This window comes from Nicotiana attenuata, chromosome 3, assembly GCF_001879085.1.
Source record: "Nicotiana attenuata strain UT chromosome 3, NIATTr2, whole genome shotgun sequence".
Taxonomy (NCBI): domain Eukaryota; kingdom Viridiplantae; phylum Streptophyta; class Magnoliopsida; order Solanales; family Solanaceae; genus Nicotiana; species Nicotiana attenuata.
The window spans coordinates 17,179,799-17,191,001 of NC_031991.1; the positions used below are offsets into that span (position 1 = coordinate 17,179,799).

General features: G+C 36.6%; 1 protein-coding gene across 1 annotated transcript in view; it reads left to right on the forward strand.

The window, feature by feature from the left end:
• The window catches only part of LOC109223354 (probable sphingolipid transporter spinster homolog 2), a 16,839-nt gene continuing 5,843 nt past the window's right edge, over positions 208 to 11,203 (forward strand). Inside the window, exons 1-12 of the mRNA XM_019387634.1 lie at positions 208 to 450; positions 1,378 to 1,509; positions 1,683 to 1,784; positions 7,312 to 7,416; positions 7,542 to 7,617; positions 8,540 to 8,614; positions 8,702 to 8,804; positions 8,871 to 8,933; positions 10,087 to 10,141; positions 10,279 to 10,376; positions 10,565 to 10,641; positions 10,912 to 11,025. Of these exons, the coding sequence (XP_019243179.1) occupies positions 302 to 450; positions 1,378 to 1,509; positions 1,683 to 1,784; positions 7,312 to 7,416; positions 7,542 to 7,617; positions 8,540 to 8,614; positions 8,702 to 8,804; positions 8,871 to 8,933; positions 10,087 to 10,141; positions 10,279 to 10,376; positions 10,565 to 10,641; positions 10,912 to 11,025 (1,149 nt within the window). The 5' untranslated portion in view covers positions 208 to 301. The remainder of the gene's footprint in view (positions 451 to 1,377; positions 1,510 to 1,682; positions 1,785 to 7,311; positions 7,417 to 7,541; positions 7,618 to 8,539; positions 8,615 to 8,701; positions 8,805 to 8,870; positions 8,934 to 10,086; positions 10,142 to 10,278; positions 10,377 to 10,564; positions 10,642 to 10,911; positions 11,026 to 11,203) is intronic.

Genomic DNA, 11,203 nt, shown 5'->3' on the forward strand with positions numbered 1-11,203 from the left:
ATTAAGGGCAAACATTATTATTACTATTATTATTATTATTATTATTATTATTATTATTATTACTCCTATTATTTAATCTTCATGTTATAATCTCGATATTATAATTTCAGTATTACTTATTCATAAATGCAAACAAATGCACTACATCCCAAATCAAGAAAGAATAAAAAATAATCATTGACAAAAAGGTAAAAAATAAAAGCAAGAAAACGCTGAGGAATTCCGTAAGGCTTGAGGAAGGGCTCAGCTACTCTTCCAACCAAACTTGCTGACAAAAGGACATATCTTAAATAGCCTTTTAATGGGAGAGAAAGAGCCAAATCTAAAGTCTTTGGATGATTCAATGCCTAAAAGCCCGTCATCAGTGGCTGCTCCTGCAAAAACAGACATGGCCAAAGCTTCAATTTCATCAGCATTAGCTCCTCAACCTTCTTGGTTCACTGCCAAAAGGTATCATTTCACAATTTCTTGAATTTATGTGCGTTAAATGGAAGAAACCAAGGTTCCTGGGATTTCTTCTTTCTTTCGATAATTAAGAAGCAAGAGCCTTTTTTTTTCCTTAAATTTTTCTGATGAACAGTTTCTGAAGAAAGATTTGACTTTTATAGCCTGTTTGGCCAAGCTTCTTTTTGGCCAAAAGTGTTTTTTTTTTTATCAGAATTACTTTTGGCAAAAAATTGAAGTATTTGGCCAAGCTTTTGGAAGGAAAAGAGTGCTTTTGACGAGAAGCAGAAGCAGTTTTGGAGAAGCAGAAAAAAGTAGCTTCCCTCCAAAAGCACTTTTTTGAGAAGCACTTTTGAGAAAAATACAGTTATTTTTAAAGCTTGGCCAAACACTAGTTGCTGCTCAGAAGTGCTTTTCAAACTAATTAGCCAAACACAAACTGCTTATCACCAAAAACGTACTTTTAAGAAAAGCACTTTTGAAAAAAACACTTCTCAAAATAAGCTAATTTTTGCAGCTTGGCCAAACGGGCTATTAGAGGTATTAATATGGTGATGTAATGCTCATTATCACTTTGGGTTGCAATTTTTCTTTAAATTTATTTTTATCTTTGACTAGAGGATTGTAATTTTTAGAGGGTTTTTTGTTGTCAATATTAGATACTAGAAGTTCATGATCTATGTCTGCGGGTAATAGACAAATGACTGGATTAATTTTGTAAGGGTTTTAGTTTGGTTCACTAACTGTGAAAAACTTTTAGCTGGTAGGTTACTTAAAACTCAATTATAGGTATATGATCTTAGTAAGTAATGTAAATTGGTGACCTGGGAAATATAGTAAGTCACTGCTAGTGTATAGAACTTTATTCTAATGATATTGTTATCTAGTACCAAGTTATATCAGCTTATGACATATCTGCTGCCCATTTGACAGGTTACTGGCCATATTCTGTGTGATCAACTTGTTAAATTATGTGGATCGTGGAACTATTGCAAGCAACGGTGTTAATGGGAAACGTAGTGAGTGTACTAAGAGCGGTGCATGCTCTTCTGGCAGTGGAATCCAGTAAGAATTTCTTTCTTTCTTTTTATTTTTTTTGTATTTTATGTTTCCCTTGGATGATCTGCTATTGGATAATAACTTTTCCTTGCTAAATTTAATGATTGGAACAGCAACTAAGTTGCAAATCTGTATGCTGTTGCTCAGACTTAATGTTAATCTTTTGTCTGTTTCTGCAGGGGTGATTTTAACTTGAACAATTTTCAGGATGGTGTTATATCATCTGCTTTCATGGTTGGGCTTCTCGTGGCATCTCCAATATTTGCCTCCTTAGCCAAGAGGTGATAAATATTAACGCATCACAGGTTTAGTGTTGAGATTTGATGTGTTGAGGTTGAGGCATATTTCATATTTAAGTGCTATTACTGTAAAAAAGCTAAGTTGCTCGTACTCGGGTGCGGATGTCGGATACGGTTGCAGATCCAGAGGTGAGATCATTCATGATCTAAATTTTATGATTCGGGGGTACGGATCCTGGTACAGATACAACTGCAAGGATTTGGCTAAAAATAATTTAAATATCTAAAAATAGAGTTATAATAATATGTTTAACTTATTGGTTATGAGACATTTTGTGGAAAACTTACAAGGAGGAGAAAATATTGATCAACATAGAAATTTCTATATCCAAGATATTCCATTTTCTTTAATTTCAACCTAGTTTTTTTTTTTTTTTTTTTCCAGAATCGTTGCATCTGTCCCGAATTTCTTCGTTGATTTTGGTCAAAGTACCCAAAATTGGTTGACTAGATCCGGTACGGATCCCACATCTACACCCACACAACCCCACGTCGTGTCGACTATTGCACCGAAAGTGAAGAGTCCGATCAACATAGGTAAAAAGTATATTTGAAAGCACCCTACAGAAATAAGCATTGCATTTCACTATGGAGATCATTTTTATCTAGCCAGTGAATATAATGAACTACTTTATTCTCATTGTACTCATTCTTTTTACCCCATTATTTTTAGTTTGTCCCAATTTACTTGATACGATTTCTTGAAGTTTCAAACTAATATAAGATAATTACTTAAGACTCTTTTGTTTAATGTTAAACATCGCACTTTCCTTTCTAGGCCATGCCAAATCATTGACCACTTTCTGAAACAATTAACTCGCCACTTATTCTCCCACTTTTACCCTTCCTAGCATTTGAAGAAATAAAAAAGAAGCCTTCATCTTAGAGGGATAGCCAGGTGAAAAGGACCTCTGCTCCTCCAATCTTAAGCTCTTGAGGGTTCGTGTTGCGAAGGGAGCAAAGTGGAGAATGGCTATTGTTAGCCAGGGCGGTTAGGGTGGTCAGTTTACCATATAAAAAAGTAAAGAGAAGAAAATGATCCTTCAGTTTACACTTGGACCCACTTGAACGAAATAATCCATATTTCAAACTCCAACCTAATAATTTGTTGTAGGTTAACGGTCTTTCTTACAAATTATTCAAAGTCAAACAATGACAATCAAATTGAATGGGTACTAAGTGCTCATTTTTTACAGTTTAACTATTATTTTAAGCATGTCTCTTCCTTCCTATGCACATGATATTAGTGATATAATTTGTCAGCAGGTGGATTTGAAAACTTACATAATATTTCTAACCAGTAACTAAACTTTGTGTTTAACTTACCACTTATATTAAGCGTGCTATAATCTGGATCAGTGCTTTCACCACAACAAACTTCATAATTTGCTTGCCCTTCCTTGTATGGGGTTAGTATATAATTAAGAATGTTCATAAAACATGCAGTGATAACCACCAATCTAATCTTGAGATGATCAACCTTACCTTCAGCACTTACCTTTACCTCGACAGTAAACACCCAACGACATCCTAAGTTGCGAGGACTCCTCAATTTTGATACCGAACCCGTCTCGACACGACACTGAGACGGGTGTGGGTGCGGGATACGTTTGGGTTTCGGTCAACCAACTTCGGATACTTTGACCGGAGTCCATAGACAAATTTGGGGGGAAATTGAGATTTTGACTTCATAAAATAAAAGATAAAACTGATTTAGGACATGGGAAATGGCATACGTTCAACATTATAGTCCTTTTGTCTCATATTCGCTGCTACAATATACATGGAAGTTTTCCATTACTTCATTAACTGGATAGATGAAACTCTTGTTCCAGTTAATGTGTAGTCCAGATATTGCTTCAAAAAGAATGAATACCAATCTCAGGAAGAGCAACTGTTCTCTGCTAGCATCACAAAACACCAAAGTATCATCTGCATATTGTAGATGGGTGATTTCCAAGTTGGTTGATTCCCTAGAGTTTACTCTAAACCCCCTAATCCTATTATTTGCTATGGCAGTTTTAAACAGATTGTTTAAACCTTCCATAGCCAGGATAAATAGAAAAGGGGAGATTGGGTCTCCCTGTTTCAAGCCTCTCTGAGAGGAGAAGAAACCAATAGGCAAACCATTGACTAAGATAGAGAATTTGACAGTACTAATGCAGAATTTGATCCAACTAATCCATCTTTCATCAAAGCCCATCTTCGAAAGTATTCCCAGCAAAAACTTCCAGTTAAGGTGATCATATGCCTTTTCTATGTCCAGCTTGCACAGGATACCAGGTTCTTTGCTCTTTATTCTAGCATCTACACTCTCATTTGCAATGAGTATAGCATCCATTATTTGTCTACCTTTGATGAAGGCCATCTGTTGATTGTCCACCAACTTGCCCATTACTTTCTTGATTCTTTTTGTTAGGATTTTTGAAATTATTTTCTAGACACTACCTATCAGACTGATAGGTCTGAAATCTTTCAGTTCTTTAGCTCCAACTTTCTTAGGAATCAAAGCCACCAAAGTAGCATTGAAAGGTTTTTCAAAGACCCCAGTAACTTGAAAATTCTGGACTGCAGCTATCATATCTTGACTGATCACTTCCCAGCATTGAATGTAGAAAGCCATTGTGTAATCATCTGGACCAGGAGCTTTGTCCCCTGCACATGCTTTGACATTCTCCCAGATTTCCTGAGGCTCAAAAGGGCTCAATAACATCTGATTATCCTCTGAGCTAATACTTTTGGCAGTCCCTTAGGCTACATTGTGGTCTCCACTCCTCTGCTTCTGTGTATAGTTTTTGGTAGAAAGAAATTATCTCCCTCTTGATATCTTCAGGATTCTCCACAATTTCCCCATTAACTTGTAGCTTGTCAATATTGTGATATCTTTTATGGGCATTTGCAGTTCTGTGAAAGAACTTGGTATTTCTGTCACCTTCTTTCAACCATAAGGCCCTGGGGGGGGGGGGGGGGAAGATAGGAGCTCTGCCAACAGTGTATCTCGGAATGCCACTTGGAGCAAAAGCAAGTCAAAAGGAATATAGAATGGAGTAATTGAGAAATGTGAAAAGAAACTTGTTAGTTGGAAGAGCCAATACCTATCTTTGGGAGGTAGACTAATCCTCATCAATAGTGTTTTGGATGCTATGCCTACTTACATGATGTCTTTATTTGCAGTTCCGACCAGTGTAGTTAAAAGAATAGATGCACTGAGAAGAAACTTTGTATGGCAAGGCACCAGTGATAAAAGTAAGCTTCATCTGGTCAGGTGGGAAGTACTTATTACCAGCAAGAAAGAAGGGGGAATGGGGATCAGAAATTTGAAAACTCAGAATCAAGCATTGATGATGAAGTGGTTATGGAGGTTTGCCACAACAGAGCAATCTTTGTGGAAGAAAGTAATTCAGGCAAGGTATGGGATGGAAGGTAGTTGGTCAACAAAAACAATTTGTACTCCTTATGGGGTGAGTCTGTGGAGGTCTATCAGAAACATATGGCCAAGGTTCAGAGACAATCTCAGTCTCGTTGGAAATGGAATGAAAACATCCTTCTGGGAAGATAAATGGCTTGGACAGAGAACTTTAAAGCAACTATTTCCGGACATCTACAATCTGAATCAACAACAAAGAGCTTCTGTTGAAGAACTTTGGACAGGTCAAGAATGGAACCTTACATTTAGAAGATTTCTATATGACTGGGAAATTGAGAGGATGACAGATTTCTATGATACTCTAGAACAGTTCAGAGGGACCACCAACAATGAAGATAGGCTGTTTTGGCAAGGGGGGAAAGGAAAAATTTTCTCTGTTAGATCAGCTTACAAGGAGTACAACCATTCTAATAATCAGATTGGTTGTTGGCCTTGGAAAAAGATTTGGAAAGTTAAAATACCTTATAAAGTGTCATGTTTTGTTTGGCTTCTAGCAAGAGAAGCTGTCGTAACCCAAGATAATCTCACTAAGAGAGGATATCAGTTGGGGTCCAGATGTTACTTATGTAAAGCTCAGGAGGAGACAGTCAACCATCTTTTTTTGCACTGCAGTGTTACCGATCAAATTTGGAAGATATTCATCAACCTGAGGGGAATTAATTGGGTTATGCCAGGGAGAATCAGGGAAGTCCTAACAAGTTGGAAGAGAGATGGAATGCAGTCTAGCCAGAAGGAGAGATGGAAGATTGTCCCTGCATGTATATGGTGGACAATTTGGAAAGAAAGGAACCTAAGATGTTTTGAAGATACACATAGCTCAATACAAAAGTTGAAAATGAGCTGCCTTACGCTCTTTTATTTTTGGTGTAAACAGGAGTGCATAGAAGAGAGTGAAAGTATTTTTGATGTTTTAGACCTCTTATGAGCTTAATAGAGACTTAATTTGTCTCTCTTTGTTTTGTAATTATGGATGACTACACTGATTTAGTGTAGTCATGTTTATATCTAATACAAATGTTACCAATTTCAAAAAAAAAAAAAACAATATACATGGAAGTTTTTCACAGAATATCTCTCAAAATTTAGAATATCTTTACAACTCTATTTTTATAATGTTGAATTTTCTTAGCCGAATCCCTGCACCCGTATCCATACCTGGATCCGCATCCCCGCATCTTAAAATAAGATTTTGCCGAATCCGACTCTCGGATCCGTACCCATATCAGATACCCGCATCCGAGTCCGAGCAACTTTGGCGGCATCAAACTATTTTTTGCCTTGAGGTAAAGGAACTATCTACCAAGTATCATTATCATATAAAACTATCATTTTCTCAATATATCCTGATGCCAATCTGGATGATCCATTATCCCGCCACAATCATAGCTGTTTTGACAGTGGATAAGTTTGTAACAAAAGCATATTATGTAGGTGAGAGATAGTGATAACTTAAGAAACTATACGTGAGTAGTTTGATTACCTTTTCAAACAGCTTCATCCGATGATTGCTTGACCGAAGCAGAGAATGTCGTTAAAGCAGGCAATGAGTCACCATGTGGACTTTGTGTACTTAGCATGAACGAAAACTTCGACCAGAAATAACAAGCTTCAACAAAGTCCATCAAATGCATTTTCTTGGGGTACTCTCATCTAAGGGTTACAACTAACAAATGCTATGAACCTACTACACATAAGTATTTTGTCTCAGCAAATGTAACATTCAAGACATCCACATACTTCTCATCCAATCCACTAAAGCCATCAAATGTTACATTCAAGACATCCACATGCTTCTCACCAAATCCACTAAATCAAAAGGCCGTATGTACAGTTCTTGTCATTCCAACTTTTCTGACTCCAGCTCTTTCATATATGACCCTAGTTGGAGCACACCTTTTTAATCATTCCAGATAGCCAGACCAAGTTTAATTAAAAGTATACAACACCCCATCCTCACTTGGAATCCTTATCTACTTTAGAGTTGACATATCCAAAGGTGTTGTTTAAGTTGTATGCTTATACCCTGTGGCGTATCTTTTATTTAAACAATTTCAAAAACTTCTTCCTTTTGTTCTTGTGCAGTGTTAATCCATTTAGACTTATTGGAGTGGGACTGACAGTCTGGACCTTTGCTACTGCTGGTTGTGGCCTGTCAATTGATTTCTGGTCCATTACCATATGCAGAATGTGAGTAGATTATGCTGGATCTTTCAATAGCTGTCTTCTATTACATGTTTTTTGTACTTCTTTTAGTTTTTTTCTTTTAGTGGGATGTTGATCCTATTTTTTTGTAAATTTATTTCCTCTACCAGGCTGGTCGGTGTTGGTGAGGCATCTTTCATAAGCCTTGCTGCTCCATTCATTGATGACAATGCCCCAGTTGATCAGGTTTGATTTGCAGCGTGATTCAGTTATGCAGCGGTGCTGACTCTGAGTACCTGATGCATGCTTGTACTGCTGATCTTTTGTTTCTGTTTTGAGACTAAAAAAGATTTTGATTAGTTTTGCATGCTATATCTGTTGCTAATGCGATGGGTTGTTCCTCTGCTTGTAGTTCTGGTTCATTAATGTGCAACATTCTTTACGCTTATGAGACAATGTGTAAGCTTTTGCATCCTTTTGTTTTAAAAAATGTTATCTCTATTTGACTTTGTGAGGTGTCCAATAAGGTATAAGCGTATTAAATGGGGCAGTGATTACCTTTGCTGTACATTTGAAGGATTCTCTGCTTTGACATGTTACCTAGTCCATGGATTACCATGTCTCTTGATAAAGAAGAGCAATCACAATTCCTATAGTCAAATATTTAAGATATTGTAGGTTAGGCTCGATTGAACTCTCTTGTTAGCGTGCTTAAAGCAAGTTGTGAGGCAGTTATTCCTTTTTGATTGGTGGATCTGTTGAACGTATCTAGATGTCATATTCAATTTTGTTCATGATGGTATCTGTCAGAAAATGAGCACAACCAGGCTTTATGCAAGTTGTTTCCTAGAATTATCGTTTTCCGCTTTTACTAAACTGTATGGTACCATGTTTTTATTGTTATTCCCTAAAAACATGGTGGAGATGCTTTGATATGGACAACAATATTTCATAATGGAAGTGAACACTCTTTCTAATTAAACCTTCTTGTATATTCCTATTTTGTCATGTCTACATATACATCCAATTATATATAGTCTGATGTGATCGCTAGTTTTAACATGGTTCTTCAACTTTATAGCTGCTCCATGTGTACCTGCTAAACGTATCTGCTTCTCATGTTATGTCTTTAATGTAATTTCTGCATGCTAATTGCTCTTTTTGTCAGAAAACAGCATGGCTGGGAATATTTTACATGTGCATCCCAACTGGGATTGCTGTTGGCTATGTATATGGTGGATTGGTGAGCTCGCTTTAGTTGCTATGACTTATGTGTAATATTTTTCTTGCGGAGCATGTGAAGTTTTACTAAAGCTCCACTCTATGGTAGGTTGGAAGTCATCTTGATTGGCGTTGGGCATTCTGGATAGAGGCATTGCTGATGCTTCCTTTTGCAATTTTAGGTTTTGTGATGAAACCGTTGCAATTGAAAGGTGACGTAATATTGATCTTTCTGTCCTATCCTATATGCACTTTGATTTCTGAAAATGTTTCTACAGGGTTCTCGCACACGGGATCACAAAAACCAGTGACTTCTACGCAGACTTCTTGCCCAGAAGCAGGTATTTGCACTCAATCACTCATATGGTTTTCATTTCACTTCCTCTACCTAGTTCAACAGGGTTCATGATTCGTGGCCTAACTTTCAGCATTTCACTCACAAGGTTCCCATATCTGGATAATGTGCTTGCGAGGTGCATCCTCCGAAGATGTTATTCTGTGAAGAGAAATGTTATATAAGCAAATGGTTGCCAAAAACTAGGAGGATCACACATCTAGATAGCAAGTTGTGTTGGGAGAATTTCTTGTTTTGCACAGATGTGACACAGCTAGAACAATTGGAGGCATGAGCCAGAGATATTTGTGTGGCTATAAATCATCTCATTAAGGGTACAGTGGGAAATTTAAAGTTAAATTCTTCTAAATTTAGAAAGGTATCATTCTTTTTGGGACAACATAAAAAGGAGAGTGCATCACATAAATTAGGACAAAGGGAGTAGAAGTTAGGTGGACACTTTTGTTAATGTACAACTAAAATGAGAGAGTGTCACTTGAAATATTTTGGCCTATCTTATGTAGATTATGCACCGGTAAATAAGTTTTGATCTAATGGAATAGATTTTGATTTGCACATGATGGTCGCCTTGTCGGAAATAGGTCTTCCTTTGACTGATTTCTTCTTCAAGACTTTATTGGTATGAATGCCGGGAGTTAATTTTGTGTGTGCTTTTTTGCTTCTATTGCTCAAAGTGGAGGAACGATTCATATAATTTTGGCTACTTTGACTTTGTCTAAAGGTTTTACTCACTTTCATACTGAAACTCGAGATTTATGATGAACCAAAATCATTGTGTGGTAGGTTGTAGCTCTTTCATTCATATCATGTTGATTTTATTGCCTTGTACAACTTAAGAATCAATTTACCAGTATAAAGTGACGAGTAATTCAAAGTGGTCAGGAAATAGGTAGGTACTTCAGCTACAAACATTTAATACAAACATTAAATGAAGATTGCTTCAATACCAACGTTCTTTAATTAAAACTCTGGTTCAAATATATTTGAAACTATAGGCCACTAAGAGATAACTCTCGACTGTGATGAATATGGATAATGTTACGTCTTTTCCTTATTATTTGTTTTCTTTACTAGGTTCTTTCTTTGTGGTTATATCGATGTCACCATAATTTGATCTCAATTTCTTGTCATTAATGCAGTTGCTTCAACTAGTATAGATGGTTCATACCCAACAAGAAATGATTCCAAGGATGAGTAAGGAACCTTTATAAAACCATGGTCTATGACAGCCAAGATTTACCATCATTCGTGCAAACATGATTGTGATAGGAAGTCACCGATGACTGTAGACGACTTTACCATGTGTCTTATTTTTCTCTCTTCTTTTGCAGTTCAAAAAGTGCACCCAGAATTTTGAATCAGTTGACAAGATTTTGGAAGGATATGAAGGTGCTTTTGCTTGAAAAGGTCTACGTTGTGAATGTCCTAGGTATTGTATTCACTAGTGCGACTCTGTCGTTTTGATGCTTTTTATTTTTAGTGGCATGTGGTGAACCTCTTTTATGCTTCCTACTACTTTTTACAAATTTGATGATCTCATCTAATGCACTAAACTAGCTAGCACTCAATTGCTATGTACTAGATTCTGATTTCTTCTACTTGCATGGTTCCTTGCAGGATACATAGCATATAATTTTGTAATAGGTGCTTATTCATACTGGGGACCAAAGGCTGGCTATTACATATACCATATGGTAAGCATTTAGAGCCGTTACTTCACTTCATAACCATTCTCAAAAGAAAAGTGTATTTTTATGTAAATCTGTTGATAAACTCTTTCTTTGTCTCCGAGATCGACATAAGTTTAATGAGCCCAGTTGGTAAATACTCCATCCTGTTACATTGTTTTTGTTGCATGAACTGGTTATGTTTTTCATCTAATTGTGGATCAGTCTCGCATTTAACCATGTTAAACAAAAAGCACCAGTTCATGTTAGCTGATTTGCAATTGGCGCCTTCTGCAGAACAATGCAGATCTGATGTTTGGAGGTATTACTATCGTATGTGGAATATTTGGAACCTTAGCAGGAGGCTTTGTTCTGGATCGAATGACTTCCACAATATCCAATGCCTTTAAGGTAGACATTTCGCATTCTGAAGGTTTTCTTTTTAATATCTAAATCCTTATAAACAAATAGAAATATTTAAATCTCTTCTTGTTTAATCCTGTGTTTAATTCCAATATCATGTCCATTTAATCTGACATCAACTGGATTTTCTCAAACAAGGGTTGTGAACCTTCAGGAAAGTAATTCT